We start from the raw sequence: 24,868 nt of genomic DNA on the forward strand, positions 1-24,868 counted from the left end.
AAATCATGACAAACAGTCCTTGATAGCTAAGTGACTGTATTTCTTACACTATTTTTGCATTTGATGCCCTTTAAAGTTCTAGGTGGGCAAATAGGGTAAGATTGAGCTTTGAACTAGTTCTTGCCACTTCAGATGTCTATCCCTCTCATTTACAGGATGGCAGATAGCCTACTTCCATACACAGAAATATTTTAAAAAGTGAAACAAATACAAGACATATTTCACGTCTTTCTTTTCAGTATTTTTCTTTTTGTATATGTCAGTTTCCCCAAGAGACTAGAAATTATTTGATCTTCAATATAGGAAAATAATGGCTTCCCTGATAAAGCTACTGTAAGGATTTTGCAGTATGATCCTAAACAGAGTTATACCTTTCTAAATGCACTGAAGAAAATGCACTTAGAAGCATGCAACTCTACACTTTCAGTCACACAATGCATATGAAGGGCTTTATTAGTAGTAGTGTTATGGCTGCAGAGAACTGTTCAAAGTGGAATTGTGGAATACTCTCCCAGAGGCCATAAGGGCCCTGCGGGATCTTTCCACTTTCTGCAGGGCCTGTAAGACCGAACTGTTTCGACAGGCCTTTGCGATCTGACCTAATTTGGGAGAGAGCTGCCACTCTACACCATTACAGAGTACCATGATCACCATTTACGTTTATATTTATGTTAAATTATATCATAGTGATACAACACCAAAAATGCAATGGAATGTTTTAATGTTTAAGTGTTTTTAATAATTTTAAATTGTAGTTTTTATTGATTAAATTGTAAAAATGTATGTTGTTAGCCGCCCTGAGTCCGCTTGCGGAGAGGGCGGGATAGAATTTTAAATAAATAAATAAAGTGTAGTTTCCATTTGTTGGCAACCTCATTCTTGAAAATAATTCCCCCAGATAACTTTTTATTATAGTATGTATCAGCTCACTTGATCATTTCTGCATAAGTGGAAAGACTGCCCTCTTCTTTCTTGCAGACAATCACTGTGAAGGAAGATGATGTCCAACAGATGAACCCTCCAAAGTTTGACATGATTGAAGATATGGCCATGCTGACCCACCTCAATGAGGCATCAGTGCTACACAATCTGAACAGACGCTACAGTAACTGGATGATCTATGTATGCTTTTACATATGTTTTAATTGTGTAATATAGGAGATACATTATGGAGTGGATCAACAGCTCCACCTGAGAATGTGTGCTTCTGTTCTTTGCCCCCCTTCCTAACTGACTTCCATAAGATTCGGTTCTAGTTATGCATAGAGGAGTATTCTCTTTCTCCTTTTCTTCATCTGCATTCTGTCTATATTTGCTTCCCTTTGTTTTTATGAAAGTTTGCTGCTTGGAAATTCCTAAAACAGGGTAGATGAGGCCATACAGTGAAAAAAGCTACCCCATGCTAGAACTGTCTCATGTAGGCTGTGATCACATACACTCAATAATGCACTTTCAATCCACTTTCAATGCATTTTCCAACTGGATTTTATTATGTGAACGGCAAAATCCAGTTGGCAAATGGATTGAAAGTGCATTATTGAGTGCGTGTGATCGCAGCCCACAGGTAGCTTGACCTGCTGTGTTTTCTTACACAGATCAAGAAAGATTTTACCACACATTAGACACTGAATGTGCGATTGAACATACAGTAAAATGGTCATCTGAATAAGCTTTCTTAGACATGAGTTACTTGCAGGTGGTTTTTTAGTAGAAAAAGCCCAGCAGGAACTCATTTGCCTATTAGGCCACGCCCCCTGACACCAAGCCAGCCAGAACTGTGTTCCTGTGCATTCCTGCTCAAAAAAAGCCTTGGTTATCTGTCATTCAGTGGTTCTACAGCCAGTTGGACTCCATGTTTTAAAACTGCCTGGAATGGTTTCCATTTTAGGAAATCATCGCAAACAGTCTTTCTTCCAATATGACCTGCTTATTAGGAAAACAGAGTAATTTTTAAGAGCTCAGGCTCCAATAATTTCCCGGTTTTACATCTCGTTTACATCCCAGTTTGCCTCTGGCAGCCACAAGTTATAGCTGCCAAAAGATCTTTTTGCTACCCTACATGAATTAAAATGTTGCTCTTTTGTTCTTGTGTTTTATTATGATGAGCAGCAAGGTGATAGCATGTTAAAGGTACAAGGACTGAATAGGGGACAATTTCTCATTTTTACCTGTGATGCCTGTCATTCCAGCCCCTTCAGTACTGTTTATTGGGCAGCCAATAGAGATCAGAAGGGTCTTGATAATGTCCCCTGCAATGTGAGGGGATTCCAGCCCCCAGTTGACAAGCTGCCTCTCTGTGCCTCTTCCAAGCAATGGTGTTCACACGACTGAGGCAGCTGCTCCTGCAATTTTGGCAGTTATAGCATTTACTTCTATGTTGCCAATTCTGGCAAAAAAAAAGATGTTTTGAGTGACATCTTGGAAGTTGGGGCTGGCCCAGATTGCTCTGGTCTGTCTCCTTGCTGCTTCCTAGGGATATTAGAAGCAGAATAAATTATGCATAATGAACTAATATGCATATGTTGCATAATTTATTCAGCTTGCAGCAGTTGGCTGCAGAGAGTGAGTATAAATGGGCAGTCTTCGCAATGGAGGACAGTAAACAGTGGGGTGCCGCAGGGCTCGGTACTGGGTCCCATGCTCTTTAACTTGTTCATAAATGATTTAGAGTTGGGAGTGAGCAGTGAAGTGGCCAAGTTTGTGGATGACACTGAATTGTTCAGGGTGGTGAGAACCAGAGAGGATTGTGAGGAACTCCAAAGAGACCTGTTGAGGCTGGGTGAGTGGGCGTCAACGTGGCAGATGCAGTTCAGTGTGGCCAAGTGCAAAGTGATGCACATTGGGGCCAAGAATCCCAGCTAGAAATACAAGTTGATGGGGTGTGAGCTGGCAGAGACTGACCAAGAGAAAGATCTTGGGGTCATGGTAGATAACTCACTGAAAATGTCAAGACAGTGTGCGTTTGCAATAAAAAAGGCCAACGCCATGCTGGGAATTATTAGGAAGGGAATTGAAAACAAATCAGCCAGTATCATAATGCCCCTGTATAAATCGATGGTGCGGTCTCATTTGGAGTACTGTATGCAGTTCTGGTCGCCGCACCTCAAAAAAGATATTATACCATTGGAGAAAGTCCAGAAAAGGGCAACTAGAATGATTAAAGGGCTGGAACACTTTCCCTATGAAGAAAGGTTGAAACGCCTGGGACTCTTTAGCTTGGAGAAACGTTGACTGCGGGGTGACATGATAGAGGTTTACAAGATAATGCAAGGGATGGAGAAAGTAGAGAAAGAGGTACTTTTCTCCCTTTCTCGCAATACAAGAACTCGTGGGCATTCGATGAAATTGCTGAGCAGACAGGTTAAAATGGATAAAAGGAGATATATATATATAAAAAAATAAATTTTTTGGCCACTGTGTGACACAGAGTGTTGGACTGGATGGGCCATTGGCCTGATCCAACATGGCTTCTCTCATGTTCTTATGGCTTTTCTCAGCATATCACTGTGCAACAGAATTTGAATATTTATAGCCGTACCATACCATACCAAACCTTTAATGGCATAATAGATTCAGATAAAAATACACAGAATATAAAAATTTAAACATTGAAGATAAAATCAAAATAAAACCGAGCTTACAGATGCATTCAAACATGGTCAGAATTAAATTTAAGGATGTCAGCCAGAAATTTTGCCACAGCCTCACTAACCACCCCCTCAGTATCACTCAATAAATAATAACAGGGTGGCAGAATAGACAAATCTGGAGAAAAAGAAAGCTTGCCAAATAAATCTTTACGGAGGTTATGGTATAAAGAACAATCAAGCAATATATGCTGGATTGAGTCAGGGGTATTTGCTCCACAGGAGCAAAGTCTGTCGGCTAAAGGGACTCGCTGATATCTCCCTTGTAAAACTTTGGAGGGAAACGCGTTTAGTCTAGCCAACATAAATGCCCTGTGATGACTTGGAGTGGTTAGGTCTGATAGATAATTGGGCATTTTGCCACAAAAAGCATAAGGACCTAAGGAAGCTGGAGAGCAAATATAAGGGTCAGTTGGCCGTAATTTCGTTTCCTCCGATTCCCATAGTCTCAGTTTAATACATCTGAAGATATATGACTCATCAGCGGTAGAAAAATCATCTACCTCTAACCCCAATTGATTGAGTTTAGACAGAAGCACTGCTGTCCAGGATGAAATATATGGGTCTCTTTTCATACAATCAAGAAGGCTGTTGGGATCTGTTCTAAAATGAATTTTGAGCCAGAATTTAAACACTGCAATCCAGGCTTTTGTCTCCACCAAAGACTGACCCACTTCAGAGCAGAGAGCAAAGTAGGACACATATTTTGGCAAACCAAGAATTTGTCTAAAGAATGAGGCTTGAATGCCCTCCACTTTCCTGGTAAAAGCTGAGATCCAAATAGGATTTATAGGACAGAATATCCAGAGTCCTGACAGCAGCACAAAGAGGAGTTTAACTCCTTTTTAAACTCATGTGTTATGAGTTTGAGATTGTTTATATCATGGACTGTGCAGATTGTTTTGCTTTCTAAAGGCCATGTGCAGAGCAGCTTGTAACATATGAAGAGCTGAGTTCAGATACCAAAGAACCATGTATAGTAGTTTATCATGATATTGATACAAGGATCTTCAACAAATTGTTGGCATTCAGCCTCACAGGCTTAATGTTATGTGGGTTGTAACATGGAACAAGAACATTGTCACTGGCCATATAGTAGTGGGTTGCAATTCTTGTGTCATTCTGATGTGATGTCATAGAAAAGATGTGGGGTATCTAATCAAGTGACGCTGCTTTCCCCTAATCAGGTAGCACGGACTGCTCTTGAAGGTGAATTGGTAGAGGCTCAGACACTTCAATTCTTTCCCCAAATGTACAAATTACTTGTTGCAACCCCTACATCTTTGCATGACAAACCTAATGGAAACAGCTAGCTTAGATGCAAGCGCTGGTGTTGTTAACAGAATTTGCTTTCAAAACTATGTGCCTTTCATGATATTTAAATACCCACTTTGTGATATTAGTCAAACCACCGCACTACACTGTCTCGTACTATGCTACTTGACTCCTGCTTTGTTCTCATACTATGACAGTGATCACTTTGCAGCTTTGGTGCTCTAAGTAAGGTTTTATAGACCAGTTTGTATAATATTGCTTTACTTACCTTGGGCAAACTGGAGCAACAACTGAGAAAAGCTGAGAATACCTACCCAATCAAGGTTGGAACTTCTAACTTTTTATTTCCTCTTTAGACTTACTCAGGTCTCTTCTGTGTCACTGTAAACCCTTACAAATGGCTTCCAGTCTACAAGACAGAAGTTGTTGGGGCTTATAAGGGCAAGAGACGTTCAGAGGCCCCTCCTCACATCTTCTCTATTGCTGATAATGCATACCATGATATGCTGCGCAGTAAGTAGTTTGTTCATTACATTTTTTATTGCAAGCTGTACAGATCTGGCTTTCTTAAAGAGGGGAAAAGACTGGAAATATTTACTCTAAAGGAGGATGACGCTGAATATTAGACAATTCACCCTAAAGAAGTGAAGGCTATACATAAAAAGAGATGTCCCTGAATTTAAAATAACCCCTTTCCAAAACAGGCAGCAGAATAAACAAAGTTTTTATTGCATAATAATCAATATACAACCAACAATATAGACTATATAAGAAAACAAATCTTTCACTCTGTACTTCTCTTTGCATTGTAACTGTTAACAAATAGTACTGGATCATGCTGTTTCAAATTTTAAAAGGCAGGAGGCTGGATTTTTAAAACCATTCCCCCAGAGCCAAACTACTAGGCAAGGACTGAGAGAATGACTGGCCAACGGACAGCACAATCCTAGACAGAATTATGTCCTTTCAAATCCTTTGAAATCAGTGGTTTTAGAAAGGTGCAATTTTTCTTGGGATTGCACTGTTAGTCTATTTCCCCTCACTCCCAATACTTTTGTTAGCTAAAACACACTTTTTCAAAAAACTGTGTTGTATCACCAATCCAGCAAGGAAATCTTTATCCTTCCCTATCTAAAAAAATCTACAAACTCATGCACATTCATTCACCCTAAAATGTCCACTAGCCCAGCTATAACTAATGTGCTAAATTGCTGATAAACCTGTGGACTTTCGGGGGGTTTCTTTCCTGAAAGAAAAGAACAAAACTATTTTATTTATTTCAAACCTTTTTTTGTCACTGTTCCACTGCTGGTGAAAGACACCAGTAGAAAAAGACAGACAAATCTCCCCAGGGAGGGAGTTTCAAAGTTTTGGTGCCATGATGTAGAAGGCCCTTTCTTGGGTTGCTACCAATCTAGATTCAAATGGTGAGAGAAACTGAAACAGGGTCTCTGAAGATCACCAGAGTGAGCAGGTAGGTTCATACGGGATGAGTTAGTCCTTATGATGTGTTGGTCCCAGGACTTTAAAGGTCAATAATAGCACCTTGAATTGAGCCCAGAAGCAAATTAGCCTAGAAGCAAACTTTAAAGGGACAGGATTTTAAAGGTCAATAATAGCACCTTGAATTGAATACAGAAGCAAATTAGAAGCCATTATAGGTGGAACAAGACTGGAGTGATATGATCCCTATGGCCCACTCCAGTCAACACTGTGGCTGCAGTGTTCTGTTCCAGCTGTAGCTTCATGACAATGTTCAAGGCAGCCCGATGTAATTATCTAATCTAGATGTTACCAGGGCATGTATCACAATGGCAAGAATTTTTCTGTCCAGGAAGAGCCACAGCTGGTGCATCAGCTGAAGCTGCTGAAAGACACCCCTGGCCACCACTGCCAACTGTTTATCCAACAAGAGGTCCAGGTCCAAGAGCACTCTGAAGCTGTAAGCCTGCTCCTATAGGAGGAATGCAGCCTCATCCTAAAGAAGGGATAACTCATTTCCCAGGTCAGACCCTTCCCCCCACCAGGAGCACCTATGGTTTGTCAGGATTAAGTTTCAGCTTGTTAGCTGTTATCCATTCCAAAACTGCCTCCAGGCACCTATTCACAATTTCCACAGCCTCCCTGGGAGTGCAAGTTAGAGATTAGTGTCATCTGCATATTGGTGGCAGGTCAGCCCTAATCCCTGGATGACCATTCCCAATGGCTTTACCAGAGGTGGAATTCTAGCAGGAGCTCCTCTGCATATTAGGCCACACACCCCTGATGTAGCCAATCCTCCAAGAGCTTACTAGGCCTAATACGCAAAGGAGCTCCTGCTAGAATTCTACATCTGGGCTTTACATAGATGTTGAAAAGCATGGGGAGCAAGATGGAACATTGGGGAACCCTAAAGGCCAAGAGGCAGAGCAGCAGTCCCCCAGCACCATGCTATAAAATCTGCACTTGAAGTAGAACCCAAACCATCACAGAACAGTGCCTCCCAGTCCCAAAACGCAATCCAGAAGGATACCACTACTGATGGTAGCAAAAGCTGCTTTCCAGGGAGAATTAACCGGGTCACAATCCCCGTTTGTCTCCTGTTGCATATCCCACAAAACAGATTGGAATAGATCTAAGCAATCTGCTTTATCAGTTCTGCCCACCCAAAATTCCCCTGGTGGATTTTTCCAGATAATCATCATCCTTACTGACAAAATTCTGGCAAAAAAAAATTCTCCTTCAGCTTCTATGACTGTGAACATAGTAAGGTACTTAAGTAAAGGTTATATGTTTTTATTATGAGTAGGAAAACACTTCTGAACTTGAAAATGTTCTTATTTAATATATACACTTCTGATACGATCTGAGAGTATTCAGATACAAGCAGTGGGCTTGGGAACAGGATGTCCTCAGTTTATGAGGAAAGCATGGATTTTCCCATTGATTTGTTTGAAACCTCATCTCGAAATGTGGCAGCCAAGCTTAGCAAACCAGGCTGGCTATAGATTTGTACTTGCTAGTTGCTTAAATATCTGGAATGCTCTTCACAGGCTAAAAACACCTTGAACTGAGCCTGGTTCACTTAAGGAAAAAAATGTGAACACTGTAGCTATGATATAACATATAATGTAAAACCAGCGGCCAGTAATGACGTATATGCATATATCCAGCAGATGACATTATACTGTATGTGTGAGAATATCACCTTCTTCCATCAGAGGGCAGTGGTGAAGCATGGCTGACAATTGGAAGACTAGTAGTTGCAAAGGCATAGAAATACTTTACTGGGGAATTTTTGGCACCCTGTTTGTTTATTTTAAAAGTTGAGCTGAACAGAGTACAATGGAGAAAGTACAGTTTACACAGCAGAAATAATGTATCAACTTACAAGGCGAATCTACATTTTGAGCATTGTGTTAGAACCACCTGAATTATCATAAAGGTTAATATGTAAAAGAGCAGAGCAAAATCTATAATTATGCTTGGCATAACGCTATGTTTTGTTTTCTAAATACTTGTAATTATACCATCTTTAAATGAGAGGTACCTCCTCCTTTAGGAGGCATAAGCTATTGTTAATGGAAGGGTGAGGAAAGCTCTTTCCAGTACTCTTTCCGGCCTAGTTTATTTACAGCTAGACAAAGAGAATTGGGTAGGAATTTATTTTCTCATCCTTATCCAATAGTACAATACAACAGCTGTATGACTCATGTTTGCCATTTTGCATGGGTTTTGAGGACCAAGTATTTTTAATCTCATTGTTGTGACTTGCAAATCATTTACCTGTTTTCCTGATCTAATGCTAACTTCTTGGAGTCCCCCCCCCCCCCAAAAAAAAAACCCCTCTTCCAGAGAATTATACAAGCCACCCTGCTGCCCCTGGAAGATATCAGGACCTCCATCCACAAGGAAGCCAATGCTAACTGTTTTCTGCATTCACAGAGCCACCTCCCTTTACTAGTAAACAGTTTACTAATTTACAAACGCTTGCTCTTGAGATTGTTCTGGTACAACCAAACCTTTGGTTTAAATACTAAACACAGAAGCCTTCCAATGAGAATGTCTTCATTTTACTGTTTTTTGTGTCACAGCATCTTCAATAAACTAATTGGCGGCAGCCTACCCAAATTCGTCCTGTTATCTGCTTCTTTGCTTTCTTCATACTTAAATTGTTTGATAAGGCCTGTGTATGTCAAACACAAGTATTGCTTTCAGGGTCCTTTTAAACCAAGAAGCCAGTTCTGTCAAATCATTTTTAATCTATTTGGGACAGAGTCGTGCAACAGCTTGTACAGCAGTAATCCACCTAACACTAAATAAGGGAAAGGACCCAACAGCATTTGGTTTGCAGTCCAACAGAGTCGTGAGTTTCACCAATCCTCCTAATGATATAATAAACAAGAAATCCAATTTGCCAGTTCATTAGAAGGAAGTCTCATTAGATGGATTTCTGGTTCACTATATCTTCTGTGCTTTAGTGAAACTTAGTATTCTGGACGTGTGCTCTGTGTCTGCTGTGGAAGGTGAGTGCAACAGCTGTTGCATGGCTCTGTCCCAAACGGATTAAAGTGATGTAACTGGAGCAGCTTCCTGGTAGAAATTCTAAAAATGACATCTGCTTGTATTCAAATAAGTAACTAGGGGATGAATTTTGATTGGCAAGTACATCAAACATTGCATGTTGTGGAAAACAGTAAAATTGGAGTTGCAAATTCTTATATTATTGGTAGGTCAACATATGACTGAGAACACTGGTCCACCTAGCTCAGTAGTGTTTATTCTTACTGACATACTTGAGATGCCAGGAATTGAACCTGAGAGGCCCACTGTATGCAAAATATTTACCTTACTACTGAACTACAGCTGCTCTTGTTGTCTTTCACCCATTCTGTTCAAGCTATATGGTACGCATATAGGAAATTTCAGGCTTGTTTTTCATTTTCTTGCAGATCGAGAAAACCAGTCAATGCTGATCACGTAAGTGGCTTGTTATAGACACCTCACACTGGCAAAAGTGATTTTTTTTTCTAAAGGGTTTTTGCATGTTTTATAATCTCATGAAACTAGCCTAATATGTATTCATATTTGACAAATAGCTTTTGAGGTCCTCAACACTGGCATTAGGAAAAAGAGTAGACCCCCCCCCCCCAAGCTTATATTGACTAACCTACCACCCAGGACGTATAGAAGTTGTGGCTTCCCCTTCTAGAGATATTCTGTCTACAAATGGAGACGCAAGGACCCAGTCCTAATGGAGAAATTGCCTGGATAAATTCATTATTACACTTTAAAACATTTTAAATAAACAAAAAAGACAACTGAGACACACAAAGCCAGCAGAGTGGTACAGACGAGAACACAGAATTCAGAGCCAAGGGTTTGTTGCTTCTTGCCTCTTTGATCTGATATTGAGTAAGCTATTTTCAGTGCTCTTTCCATGATTGCCTTCTGGATGCCATTGTGATTAATGAGAGCAGTTGACCTTTGACAAATAGGAGGCATCTACATAACTGCGTGTGAGTGTTTGCTCTGCAAGTAACAGAATTCATCCCACCAAGCTCATAAGTGCCTACTGGCTAAGTGAGGGTATCGCAGCGCCAGCCTCACGGCCTCACTGGATCTCTATATTTCAGTCTCTTCGGGGTATTTTACTTGTTTAGATGGATGGGACCACAGCAGCTTTGTAGTTTTTCTCACACAATATAGGCTCACGAGAACTTGAACTTAAAACCACAGATTTATTGTTACTAACAGTCTTGAACTGGGGATATGGGATATATTTACACAGGCTTAATCTTTTGTTTCAGGCTTCACGATTACTTTTACTTTCTTGAGTCTTGCACAGTTACACAGTCCACCTTCAACTCCCTCTCCACCTTTTGTCGAGGTCTGGCCTCTTGGGATAGATGTGTCTAGTCACACCCCTCGACTGAAGACTCTTCTCTCAGCCCTTCTTGGTGTCTCTGACCCACATCTACTCCCTCAACCTCCTCACTAGGTCTTTAGCGTAGTTTCCTGGTGTCTGCGACCGTTCAGGTCTTTAACTGACTCACACACACACACAGCCCTCTCGGCTGGTTAGGTCAAGCTGGCCGTCTCTGGAAGACTTCCCCGTCTCCGTCTCCAGCTTCCACTCAGGATCAGCTATCTTTTCAGCCCTTCTCAGGCCCCAACTGACCCTCTCAGTCTTTCTGTCAGGCTCCAACTCTGACAGACTTCTGACTGAGCTCCTGCCTCAGCAGTTTCTTGTCATGAACTAACTTTTTTCCCTCCCTGAGAGCTCAGAGCACTCTGCCCCCACCCTCAGGTCACCTGACGCAGCCCTGTGCGCCTTCAGTTTATTCTTAACCCTTTGCTTTCCGTCACATGCCCCTCCCCTTTTTGAGACATTGCGCAAGGCGAAAGGTCTCAGCCTTTTGCTGAGCAATGGGACATGGGCACACTTGCTTGGGTTACACTAACTTTGTTATAACACTTTTGCTATAACACCTACTTCAAAATTATATACATTCTTCATCAGGTATATAGTCTTATATCTATAACATTACCATACAAACAGACTTTTAAAATTCACATTCTTCTTGATAGCGCATCTGCTATCACATTTTGCTTCCCCGGTATATGCTGGATGTCAAAGTTGTAATCTTGGAGTTGTAAACTCCATCTTATCAGTTTGCTGTTCGTATCTTTTACCTGGTTCAACCATTTCAGGGGAGAATGATCTGTACACAGTGTAAACCTCCTTCCCCATAGGTATGGTTTCAACTTACCTATTGCCCACACAATCAGTAAACACTCTTTTTCAATTACTGAGAGGTGTTGCTCTCGGTCCAATAACTTTCTACTCAAATACAGAACTGGATGATACAGTCCTTCCTCTCCTTGCTGACTCAAAGTTGCACCTACCCCCACATTAGATGCATCAGTAAAGAGGGTAAACTCCTTTGAAAACTCTGGAGTTCTCAACACTGGTTCCGTGGTCAGAACCACTTTCAGATGTTCATACGCTTTTTGACACTCTGCATTCCAGTTTACTGGATCAGGGTTCTTCTTCTTGGTGCACTCACATAGCAGTGCTGCTATCGTGCTAAACTCAGGCATGAACCTTCTGTAGTATCCTACTACGCCCAAAAACGCTCGTATTTGTTTCTTGGTTTGGGGTCTAGGCCACTCATGTATGGCTTGCACCTTTCCCCAATCGGCTTTGATCTTACCTCCTCCTAGCACATGCCCTAAATACTTAACCTCGGCCATGGCTAGTTGACACTTAGATGCCTTGATGGTGAGACCCGCATCTTTCACTCGCTGTAATACAATGGCCACATGCTGCAAGTGTTCCTTCCATGTAGCACTGAAAATAGCAATATCATCAATATAGGCAAGTGCAAATTCTTTCAGTCCCACTAGCATCTTGTCAATTACTCTTTGGAATGTGGAGGGAGCATTCCTTAACCCGAATGGTAACACAGTAAACTCAAAGAGTCCCTCCTTGGTTATAAACGCTGTTTTCTGTTGATCTTTTGGATCCATAGCTACCTGCCAATAACCTTTTGTCAAATCTAAGGTGGAAATAAAATTGGCAGCTCCAATTGTCTCGACTAACTCGTCTATGCGAGGCATTGGATACACATCCGGTACTGTTATTTTATTCAATCTCCTGTAGTCCACACAAAACCTCATAGTTTTGTCTGGTTTGGGTACTAGGACTACAGGTGAGGCCCACGGACTTTCTGAAGGTACAATTAAACCCAGTTGTAACATCTCTTCTACCTCCTGCTGTACATACTTGGCATTCGGGCCAGTCACTCTGTATGGTTGGAGTGCTACAGGCCTCGAATCCCCTGTGTCAATCTTATGACACACTAAGTTCGTCTTCCCTGGTACATCTGAAAAGATTGTTTTGTACCCTCCCAATATCGTTTGTAATTGGGCTCTCTGTTCTCCATTAAGAGAAGGGGCGAACTGAACCTCCTTAATGGTTTCTTCCTGGGATATTTTCCCCCAACCCGACAATTCAGTTCCCTCCCTGACTCCCTTCTTTGCAACTAAAACCAAATTACCCCTGTCAAAATAAGGTTTTAGCATATTCACATGGAACACTTTACATTGTTCCCCATCTTCACTTAAGTTCACTACATAGTTCACGTTGGAGACCTTATGGGCGATGGTATAAGGTCCCTCCCAGGCCACATCTAACTTGTTCTTCTTCCTGGGCTTCAAAACCAGTACTCTGTCTCCTGGCTTGAACTCTCTGTCTCTGGACTTGGAGTCGTACCACTGCTTCTGCCGTCGTTGCGACCTTCTCATGTTGTCTGCAGCAGCCGTCCTCACCTCCTGCAGATGCTGTTGTAGTTCTTGTAGGTAAGAGATGACATCTGTCTCCTGGATGTCCTCGTTCCCGGACCACGCCTCTTTCAGAACATCAAGGGGTCCTCTGGCTTGCCTTCCATACAACAGTTCAAATGGGCTGAACCCGGAACTTTCTTGGGGTACCTCCCTGTACCCGAAGAGCAGGTGTTGCAACCTCTGGTCCCAATCGTTGGGATGCTTGTATGCGTACGTCTTTAGCATATGGTTCAGGGTGCCATTAAACCTTTCATTGAGTCCATTTGCTTGTGGGTGGTATGCTGTTGTGGTCACATGCCGGATTCCACAAGCTCTTAACAATTCTTGCATCACATTTGACATAAATGTGGTGCCTAAATCAGTCACCATCTCTTTTGGAAAACCCAATCTTGAAAACACAGTCAATAGGGCTTCCGCCACTGTCTTTGCCTCAATGTCCTTAAGTGGAACCGCTTCTGGGAACTTGGTGGCATAATCTACGATGGTCAGAATGTACTTGTTTCCCCTTCTGGTCACTCTGGAGATAGGACCAACAATATCTACTCCTATCTTCCCAAAGGCTTCTGTGACTATAGGGACTGGTTGTAATAGACCCTTAGTTTTGTCTAGAGCTTTCCCCACCATTTGGCAGGCTTGACACGATTTACAAAAAGCCCTTATGTCCTTGCCCATATTTGGCCAAAAGAACCGTTCTTGCACTCGGTCCCTTGTCTTATTGATGCCAAGGTGAGAGGCCATGGGTGATGCATGAGCCAAATCCAACACTTGCATCCTATACTTTCTTGGCAGGACTAATTGCTTCTTTCTTTCCCACACTATGTTATGTTTTCTTTTTAAAGCCACCCGGTATAGTTTCTGGTCTATCACTTTAAATTGGCATGGGTGTTCAATTGTGATCTCAGTATCACTCACCCCAGTTCTCTGCCATAGTTCCCTCAGGCTGTCATCTTGTTGCTGCTCTCTGAGGAATTCTGCAGCAGGGATGGTCTGCAACATTGTTTCCTCTTCTTCTGCTGGTTGCTGTACACACACCTCAGTCGTTGCTGCTTCTGGCCTGCTTCTTGTAACAATGTTGACAGGATTAGCTTGCTGTCTCTTTAACTCATCAGCTAAATCATTGCCCAATAGAAGCGATGTTCCTATGTCACTCAGGACTCCCACAATCCAATCACCTTGGAACTCTCTATACTTGATAGGAACTTCTGCTAGGGCCACTTCAAATGTAGGTCCTTTAATGCCCTTTATGGTGTAAGATTTCCCAGGCAAATACTGATGACTTTTTACTAATTCTGGCTGTACTAGGGAAACCTGCGCCCCTGTGTCCCTATAAGCCTTGACTTCCTCGTCATTTACTGTCACAGTCTCAGTATATTCCTCACTCAAGCTCTCCTGCACCTTCCACACTTTCAGAACACTATTGGGTCTTTCTGGTGGTGTGTTCTCTGGAAGTGAGGGGTTTGTTTCTACTTCTTGCTTTTGACTTTGCACTATTTTAACTGTCTTAGCTGGTGGGGTCTTTTTCCCTTTTTCTGGGCAAAATTTGGCATAGTGCCCAATTCCTCCACATTGGAAGCAAGCAGCCTGGGTCCTTCTATATGGAGGTGGACTGTACCACTTTGCAGGGTTGTTGTTACCCGCCCCAGACTTCTCTGGAGAGTTCCAGACTCGGGGTTTTTTAGTTGGAGCAGTCCACATTGATCTCCCTAGATCTGATTCAATCTCATCTAGAATCATAGCTGCTTCTTCTACTGTTTTCAACTTCTTGTCTCTCAGAACCCACCTATACTGAGAGGGGACTTGGTTATAAAACTGTTCCAAGCCCACTAAGTTTTTCAGGTCTTCTAAAGTGGAAACTTTACTCCCTTCAACCCATCTGTTCAGGGCTCTGTCTAACCGACAACCTAGTTGAGAGTATGTTTCTCCAGGCTTCCTTCTGATTTCTCTAAATTTTTTCCTGCTTTGCTCTGCTGTTAAGCCAAAGCGGACTCTGACCCTTTCCTTATACAATTGATAATCAGAAGTCTCCTCATCCCTCAGTTCAGAGTAGATTTCACTCAACTCTCCACAGATCTGAGGTCTCAAATAAATCATTCTGTCCTCATCAGCAACTCTTAAATCTTTACATGTTCTTTCAAAATTAAACAAAAAAGCTTCTACATCATCCCCTTTTTGATACTTGGGGAATTTCTTTTGTTCTACTGTGAGGCGCCTCTCATTTCTAGTATCACGTTGAGACTCAGGCCTTCCTTGAATCTCCTGGAGTTTCAACCTGTACATTTTTTCCTCATGTTCTCTCTCTGCTTCCCTTTCTCTGTGTTCTCTCTCTGATTCCAGCCTAGCCATTTCCATTCCTTTTTCTCTTTCATGTTCCCTCTCTCTGTGCTCTCTCTCTCTTTCCGCTTCCCTTTCTCTGTGTTCTCTCTCCTCTCTTTCTACTTGAATTTTGGCCATCTGAATTTGTTTTTCTGCTTCTATTCTGGCCAATTCCAACTGTATTTTCATAGCCTCTATGCTATGAGTAGGATTCTCCTCAGGAATCTCCTCTTGTGTCTGCCCATCCCCCGTGGCTGTGGTAGTTCTCTTAGGAGGAGCCATTTCTGACAGGAATTTTTCACAAAACTGTCTTAATTCCTTCACTGCAGTGTCCCTCTACTTTCTGTGTGTCTTAGTGACACTTATTTTGGGGTTTTTCTTCGAAATCCCGACGCTGGCAACCAGTTATCGCAGCGCCAGCCTCACGGCCTCACTGGATCTCTATATTTCAGTCTCTTCGGGGTATTTTACTTGTTTAGATGGATGGGACCACAGCAGCTTTGTAGTTTTTCTCACACAATATAGGCTCACGAGAACTTGAACTTAAAACCACAGATTTATTGTTACTAACAGTCTTGAACTGGGGATATGGGATATATTTACACAGGCTTAATCTTTTGTTTCAGGCTTCACGATTACTTTTACTTTCTTGAGTCTTGCACAGTTACACAGTCCACCTTCAACTCCCTCTCCACCTTTTGTCGAGGTCTGGCCTCTTGGGATAGATGTGTCTAGTCACACCCCTCGACTGAAGACTCTTCTCTCAGCCCTTCTTGGTGTCTCTGACCCACATCTACTCCCTCAACCTCCTCACTAGGTCTTTAGCGTAGTTTCCTGGTGTCTGCGACCGTTCAGGTCTTTAACTGACTCACACACACACACAGCCCTCTCGGCTGGTTAGGTCAAGCTGGCCGTCTCTGGAAGACTTCCCCGTCTCCGTCTCCAGCTTCCACTCAGGATCAGCTATCTTTTCAGCCCTTCTCAGGCCCCAACTGACCCTCTCAGTCTTTCTGTCAGGCTCCAACTCTGACAGACTTCTGACTGAGCTCCTGCCTCAGCAGTTTCTTGTCATGAACTAACTTTTTCCCTCCCTGAGAGCTGTGAGCACTCTGCCCCCACCCTCAGGTCACCTGACGCAGCCCTGTGCGCCTTCAGTTTATTCTTAACCCTTTGCTTTCCGTCACAGAGGGCAAAATGGAAGTTCCACATTCAGAGGAACTAGGGCTCTGAATGCCAGTTGCTTGAGGACAGCAAAAGATAGAGGCTTTATTATTTGCCTATGGACCTTGCATGGTATCTGGTTGGTCACTCTGAGAAACAGAATGCTGGACTAGGTAGGTCATTGGTATGAGATCAGGTGCAGCATCTTGCATTAATTCAACCAGACCAATATAATGTGTGACCCACAAAATGGTACAGCAGCCAGCTACAAGCTCAGTATGCTTCCTGTGCTTGTTGAAATAGGTAATACCTTGTCCACACCTGGATAGCCCAGGCTAGCCCAATCTTGTCAGATCTCAGAAGCTAAGCAGAGTAGGCCTTGGTCAGTATTTGGAAAGGAATACCAGGGTCATGATGTGGAGGTAGGGATGCCAGCCTCAAGATGGGACCTGGGGATTCTCCTGGAATTACAGTTCTTCTCTAGACTACAGAGACCAGATTCCATGGAGAAAATGACTGCTCTGGAGAGTGGACTCTATGGCATTGTACCCCAGTGAAGTCCCTGTCCTCCCCAGGCTCCATCCCCAAATCTCCAAGAGTTTACCAACTTGGATCTGTCAACTCCCTACCCCCCAATCCCTGCTGGTGGTCAAGGGGAAGCTGGCAACCCTATGTTGAGACAGACAATGGCAAACCACCTCTGAATGTCTCTTGCCTTGAAACTCCATGCAGTGGTGTAGCCATAGCTACACATGGTAAACTGCATGTGTAAGCAGGTTTCTGGAGAGTCAGTTTGGCGTAGTGGTTAAGTGTGCGGACTCTTATCTGGGAGAACCAGGTTTGATTCCCCCACTCCTCCACTTGCACCTGCTAGCATGGCCTTGGGTCAGCCATAGCTCTGGCAGAGGTTGTCCTTGAAAGGGCAGCTGCTGTGAAAGTCCTCTCCAGCCCCACCCACCTCACAGGGTGTCTGTTGTGGGGGAGGAAGGTAAAGGAGATTGTGAGCCGCTCTGAGACTCTTCGGAGTGGAGGCCGGATATAAATCCAATATCTTCTTCTTCTTCTGCATATTTCAAGAATATTTTAACAGTGCAGTCTCTCCTAAATGGAGGTTTGTGTTGAAATAATTAAAATTTGCCTAAAGTGCATTAAGGAGGTACTAAAAATGGTTTTATGGTATAGTTTGTCACCCACACAGTTGTATGGGTGGTCACATGCATACAAAACCATCTGTTTTGGCCTGTGAAAGTGCACTTTTCAGAGTCCACTCTTCAGTACTTTACTGCCAAAATATAAGAAATAAGGCTTTTGAAGAACACAAACTGCAACACATTAGAGTATTGTGACCTAATACAGTTGTAGCATTGCAAAGCATTTTCCACCAGAGATGCTGAGAAATTCACATTTGGCAGTTAAAGCATAAATATATCACAAATACATCATCAACTATCACAAATGCATAAATAAATATATCATCAACCATCACAAATACAGGCAAGCTGATCCCCTGATCTGTTCACCTGAATCACAAACAACTCAAGTGTCCCGCCTTGGAACTTGGCCAAAGGCGGGGGTCACCTCCCTGGCCACCCCCCAGCCAAGGTCGCCTCCCCCGCGGCCAAACCCCCAACTGAACCCCTCCAGCGACAGGTCCTCCCGACAGGCGCCGGAGCCACCTGCAACACCCCCACTTACCCCGGCACTGTCCAGGAAGTCTGGAGAGCCGGATGGCGGCCGCGCCAGGCCCCATGACCGCCTGACATGGAGGAGGCCGGCCTGCAACCGAGGAGAAACTGGGGCCAGTCAACAGTGAGTCAAGGGAGCCTCCCCCAAGCCACCAGGGAGCCAGCCATGGAGCCGGAAGAGGGTACCGCCCCAGGACACCGTGAATCGGCGTCGGGGCTTATGAGGAAGGGCGAGGCCAGCCCAGAGAGGGAACAGAGAGAGGGGGGTGGGGCCAGAAGGGGAATAAAAGCAGCCACGCTGGGAGGTCAGGGAGGAATGAGGTGGGTGTGAAAGGAGGGCTTCCCATTCAGAGCCGCAAGGAGCCCTAAACACCACCGGGGATAGGAGGCTGGGTGACATAACCCAGCCCCTACCCAGTTCTGAGACCTCCAAAGCTGGCCACGCAGAGCCACCGGGAGGGCTTGCCACAAGGAGACCCCCCCAGGGGCGGCAGGGGAGTGACATCACGCAACAGGACATCAAAAGCTAACTTTTAGATAGTTGGGCAGATCAGCTGGGAAATGGCTTCTAAATAACCTCACCCCGCTTTACTGCATCCTTACAAGGTTGGGACATAGACTGTTTGTTCTGAACAGGCGCAAAATTGAACAGTCTGTGATTAAATCACCTGTCCAATTCTTGGAGGCAAACAGGTGATGAGCCAAACTGGTGAGCAATCAAGCACTGCTGTTTTTCACTGTTGTGCCAGAGCTCTCAGACATGTCATAGTTGCCCTGCATGAGGATATTACTCCTATAGTGCCTGGAGAGGACAGGGCCTCAATTCCAACCTTTGTGTTTATATCCATGACCATCTGATCTGCTGGAATCATAGAAGTACTGCCTTGATAGACCTATAAGATTTTCCTGATAAAGAGCAGAGCCAAACCTTTATTGCTGCATGGCAGGTACAAATATTCATACATTAATTGTAACCTGTTGTTAATGCATATGATAATCTAGCACAGCCCTGATTTAGTAGCTCTGTAATTAACGCTAAATGATCAGGTATGCAATTCCAGCAACAGCAACAGCATTGCATACACATACACTAATGAATTTACAGTATAATGCTAACATTATGAGAGCTCTGGATAAAATCAACTGCACTTACTTCTGGTAACAGAAAAACAGGCAGAATCTTAATTTGCGTAGGAGAGCCAGAAACATAGCTTAGGTGGGCAAGGTTGAAAAATCAATTGCAGCAGAAATCTGGAGTTAAATAATGGCATTTTTCTTTTTCTATATAGTGGAGAATCCGGTGCTGGCAAGACTGTGAACACAAAGCGTGTCATTCAGTACTTTGCCACAGTAGCTGCGATTGGTGAATCTGGGAAAAAGAATGTAAGTGTTGGAAATTACTGTTTTCTTCTTTGGTTCAAGTAATAATTAGTAAACAACAGACAGAAGACATTCTGTCTGCAGATTACTGGAAGCATGGGTTGGGCAGTTGTTTTTGCTTTCATCCTGTCTGATTATTGTAGTTTATTAGGGTTTGTAGAATCTTTCGGGCTCAAGTGCCGTGTTCTACTGGAGAAAGTTTTCCTTCCAGACGTTTCGTTCTCAGCTGCGGAGAACATCCTCAGTGGCGTTGCAGCCGGAGCAGGCGCTCTGACCTTCTTGGCTGCTGTGCATTGACCTTCTTGGCTGCTGTGCAACTCAATTTAGGAATATTTATGAAAAATAACACACACTCACACACGCATATATATGAGGAATACACAAAGTCTGCTCCAAATTACTTATGGAGAGCTACTGAGCTAGTGATCAGTGAGGATGGATTATACCTATAAATCTGTTAGCTCTTTATTTAATATTTTTTCATCTTTTCTCCCCCAACTGTTCTTTTATTAGCAACCAGCCACCAAGACTGGAGTAAGTAAATGAATACTTCTTGAATTTACATTTGCATAAAGTTGCTGAAATAGAATGAATACTGTCAGGCCTCATTTTGGGCAGGAGCTCACAGGGGTGGAACTCTGGAACCTCTAAATTTTATTGTGCTCTTTCTTTCTTACCCGTCCCCCTCCCCCCATACTTGCTTCTGGGCTCCATTGTTCAAAATTTCTGTGAAAATTTTGCTGAACGCTAAGATTTGACAAACTTTCTAATATTTTCCCACACAAAAAATTGGAAAATAACCAAAACACATATAGCAGACAGATGAAAATCTTCATCATGCCACTGTGGCCGCATATCAGAAAGTAATTTTAAAAGTATGTTGGGAGTAATGCTTTTATTATCACAATTATAACAAGAAGCATTTTAAGGTAAATGCTGAGCTGATATAATTTAGTACTCTGATGATGTCAGGGGTGTGTGGCATACCTCCTTCTCTACTAACTAACCTCTGAAGGCTGTTAATAAACCTACAGAAAGCATATTTTTTGCATGTTTGAAGCCTAAAATAAGGGCCAAACTTGGTTAGATTGGAAAGATCAGCAATTAAGACCTTGCATGGTTTTTAATTAGCATCCTGTGTTGCTGCTTGCAAATTGGGGAAAGGGTCATATGGGCAGAGGGCATTTAACCCTTTCCTTTCATGCCTTTTCAATGGCCGTTTTCGCACTCACGTTTTACTGGCGCCACGACCATCCTGACGCCGGCGAATCTGCATGGCTTTCGCACCAGAAGCTCCGGCGCTCCCAGAAGCGCCGGCTACTTCCGTCGCTAAGCCAGCGCAAACGGAAATCGCAAAGATGCAGGAAAACGTTTGCGCTGGCTTAGCGACGGAAAGCGCCGGCGCTTCTGGGAGCGCCGGCGCTTCTGTTGCAAAATCCATGCAGATTCGCCGGCGTCAGGAGGGTCGTGGCGCCAGTAAAACGTGAGTGCGAAAACACCCAATGAGTTTACTGGTTTGCACTTCCTAAACTGCAATTATGTCAGTGAAAAGACAGGTGCAAATGAATATATTTTTTTACACTCATGGTGCAAATTGGTGTTTGGGGGAGGAGGTTTTACACTGTGGAACAAGTATGGGAAGAAACAGTTAAAAATACTGTTTTCACGTAGCAGTCCTTCCCTGATCTTCAAAGAAGAGCCCAGTAATTAACTTTTTAAACAAGGCTGAAAATCATAATCACATTTATGTAGTATGGGCCTAATTCAACTGTATTTCATTCTAACACAGCAAAAGGCATTCCTCCTTCCACACAAAGTTGCTCGCATCTAACCCCCTTACTCCTCAGTCCTACTGTATCTTCTGCATAAACAATGTGTTAGCAGAAAATATTCCAGTGTCCATTAGACTAGATGTCAAATGTGTAAGGCATGATCATATGCGGACCTCTGAGGGCTTATAAATGCTAAGGAATTAGACCCACACTCTTTGATTGTTTAATACCACCATATTTTTCACACAGTGATCGCTGTTATCAATGGAAATGTCATTATGTGTTGCTTTCCTTTCTATCCCCCAGTGAGTCAGTCTATTTCGTGTTGGTAGATTAGGTTAATGGGAGAAATGTGCGAGCATAATAAATTAATCGCTATATGAATGCATCACCTTGAACCAGCCTCAGATTCTGCACTCAGTTCTGAGTTGATTTACTTTGGCATTAATAAAAATGAAAATGCATGTTTACAGCAACACCAACATTTATGTTTCTCTGTGGAACTGGCTTAATAAAATGTTCTTCAAATCTTTGCATTGTAAGGGGACCTTGGAAGATCAAATCATCCAAGCGAACCCAGCCCTAGAGGCCTTTGGAAATGCCAAAACCCTGCGAAATGATAACTCCTCACGTTTTGTAAGTATGCTTTATTGCTGTGGTACCTTACTGATCTCTCTTTATCAATAATGTTAAATTATTTATTTAAAGATTTATGTGTCACCCCCTCAGCTATCAGGCTCCTGGGACCAGTGAACTGAATATCCAAAATCAACAAATACAATCTCTTTTGAAACGTCAGCTTAGCAGGAAGACCAGTAACTGTAACATCTTGTGTGTGTGTGTGTGTTAAATTTTAAAAATCCATGGAGAAACAAGAAAGGGACTTTTTTTTTACACCCCCCTCTAGTCAGTGCATGATTAAATGACAACAATTTAACCCAGCACCTGAAACTAAAAAGACTCAGAGCAACTGAGAGCTGAAAGGAGAATGTTCCATAAGCATGAAGCCAGTGCAGAAAAGGCCTCCTCTCAGGTAGCCATCACCTCACTATGGATGATCACCTGTTCCTTTATACTGAGTGCCTTTTGCAACACTCACCATGTGCAGCCAGTTTGGTGTAGTGGTTGAGTGTGTGGACTCTTATCTGGAAGAACCGGGTTTGATTCCCCACTCCTCCACTTGCACCTGCTGGAATGGCCTTGGGTTAGTCATAGCTCTGGCAGAGGTTGTCCTTGAAAGGGCAGCTGCTGTGAGAGCCCTCTCAGCCCCATCCACCTCACAGGATGTCTGTTGTGGGGGGAGAAGATACAGGAGATTGTAAGCCGCTCTGAGTCTCTGATTCAGAGAGAAGGGCGGGGTATAAATCTGCAATTCTTCTTCTTCTTTCAGTTACTGAAACTCCCACAAAGCTCTTCAGATGTCATGCTGGCTGCAGTACCATTACAATTGAGTTATAGTAACTTCAGCCAACAGGCCCAAGGTTTAGAAGAGGATTTGACATTCATAAAATAGGCATCATGTCCTTCATAGAGTTATCTGTTGATTATTTCAGAGGAAAATCACTGATAAAGCTAATTGGAAATGAGAAATGATTGAATAGACAAAAATAATATGTCATGAAGTGTTATGAATGAGAAAGGTGCCTGTATATGTGCAAGGAGAGCCAGTGCAGAGTGTCAGACAAGGATCTGAGAGATTCTAGGTCTGAATCCACACTCAGCCATGGAAGCTCACTTGGGTGACCTTGGACCAGTCACACTCAGGCTAAACTACCTCACAATGTTGTTGGGAGCATAAAATGGAGCAGAAGACATTAACATAAGCTGCCTTGGGACCCCATTGGGTAGAAAGGTAATTATAATTGAGGTAAGTAAATAAATAAGGATGTCATAACAATTGTAGGCCTATTAAGAACAAAGGATATGCAATATTTGATAATGTGTTATGCTATGTTGTCTGGGCGATGAAGGGTGAATATACATCTTGGGTGGTTGGAGTGATGAAAAGCTCTGAAAAGCAGTGCCACTACAACAGCTCTCTTGTACCATCTCCATCAATAGCAGAGAATACAGCACAGTGCAAGTGAAGCATACAAGTCATGCGTAACAGTCCCTGAGGGTTGCAGAAAGAGCTATCTGGTCATGAGACTACAGAAGTGAGCGGCTGTTCTAATTTTGGCATGTAGGATGCAAAGCTGCAGAAATTGCAGCCTGCCTCTGCAGTTTCCCATCTCGTGTTCCATAACGAGGACCATGGAGACTGTAGCCTCCTTAGGCACCTGAAAGTTAGACGATATGTTATGACCAGGTTATATTTCTTTAGCTCAGGGGAGATAAAACTTGTCTTCTTGAGGAAGCATTGGAATGCATCCAGTGCACCATTTAGCCTGGACTCTATCCGAAGCCAAGCCCCCCCAAATCAATACCCGTCCAGATTTTCAAGAAATACCTAAGAAAGCAGAGCCTACAGTTTACATTGTGGCTGAAGCATTAGTGAATTGCCTAACTCATAGTTTATCAGCATTCATTTAAATTAATAAAAAAAAATAAAATCATGTGTGCACAAGAGAGACAATGTTGTGTTTTGTGAGGAGAAATTCTCAAAACATATTTTCAAGCTCAAATCCAAATTGATTTGCATTTTACTACTGCCAACTTGTAAATGCAGCAAAGGATTTTGAAAAAGAACTTTTACCATTTAGAAAGTGATGATTTTTTTTTTTTTGCTAAATTCCAATTTTGTATTTGAAAACAAATTTATGCTGGTTTATGCTGTGGTGGTTATTGATTGAAGCATGATTTCATTAGGTGGGCAAGGCAGTTGATCCCCTTCCTGGAACACAGCGACCTGGCAACGGTAATCCACGCAATGGTCACCTCGAGGTTGGACTGCTGTAATGCCGTCTACATGGGGCTGGCCTTGTGCCAAACCCGGAAGTTGCAGCAAGTGCAGAACGCGGCTGCCCAGCTGTTATTGGGGCTTCCCGGGTGGGAGCACATACAGCTGGGACTCTGGGAACTGCACTGGCTGCCAATGGTATACCAAGTTCGTTACAAGGTGCTGGTTATTGCCTTTAAAGCCCTATATGGCCTAGGACCTGCCTACCTTAGGGACCATCTCTCCCCACATGTTCCCCAGAGAGTACTTAGATCGGGATCACAAAATCTGTTAGTAATCCTCGGGCCAAAGGAGGCCCGATTGAAATCAACTAGAGACAGGGCCTTCTCAATCATAGCCCCCTGCTGGTGGAACCAATTACCAGATGAAGTGCAGTTCTGCAAGACCTGGAAGACCTGCAAGACTGCC

The 24,868-nt window shown here is 43.0% G+C and overlaps 1 protein-coding gene across 1 annotated transcript in view; it reads left to right on the forward strand.

Moving 5' to 3' along the window:
• The window catches only part of MYH15 (myosin heavy chain 15), a 135,955-nt gene that overhangs the window by 12,560 nt on the left and 98,527 nt on the right, over positions 1-24,868 (forward strand). Inside the window, exons 3-8 of the mRNA XM_060234543.1 lie at positions 979-1,122; positions 5,279-5,435; positions 9,854-9,881; positions 19,699-19,792; positions 20,303-20,323; positions 22,105-22,197. Coding sequence (XP_060090526.1) covers positions 979-1,122; positions 5,279-5,435; positions 9,854-9,881; positions 19,699-19,792; positions 20,303-20,323; positions 22,105-22,197 — 537 coding nt within the window. The remainder of the gene's footprint in view (positions 1-978; positions 1,123-5,278; positions 5,436-9,853; positions 9,882-19,698; positions 19,793-20,302; positions 20,324-22,104; positions 22,198-24,868) is intronic.

Source organism: Heteronotia binoei, chromosome 3 (assembly GCF_032191835.1).
Source record: "Heteronotia binoei isolate CCM8104 ecotype False Entrance Well chromosome 3, APGP_CSIRO_Hbin_v1, whole genome shotgun sequence".
In the NCBI taxonomy this organism is placed as follows: domain Eukaryota; kingdom Metazoa; phylum Chordata; class Lepidosauria; order Squamata; family Gekkonidae; genus Heteronotia; species Heteronotia binoei.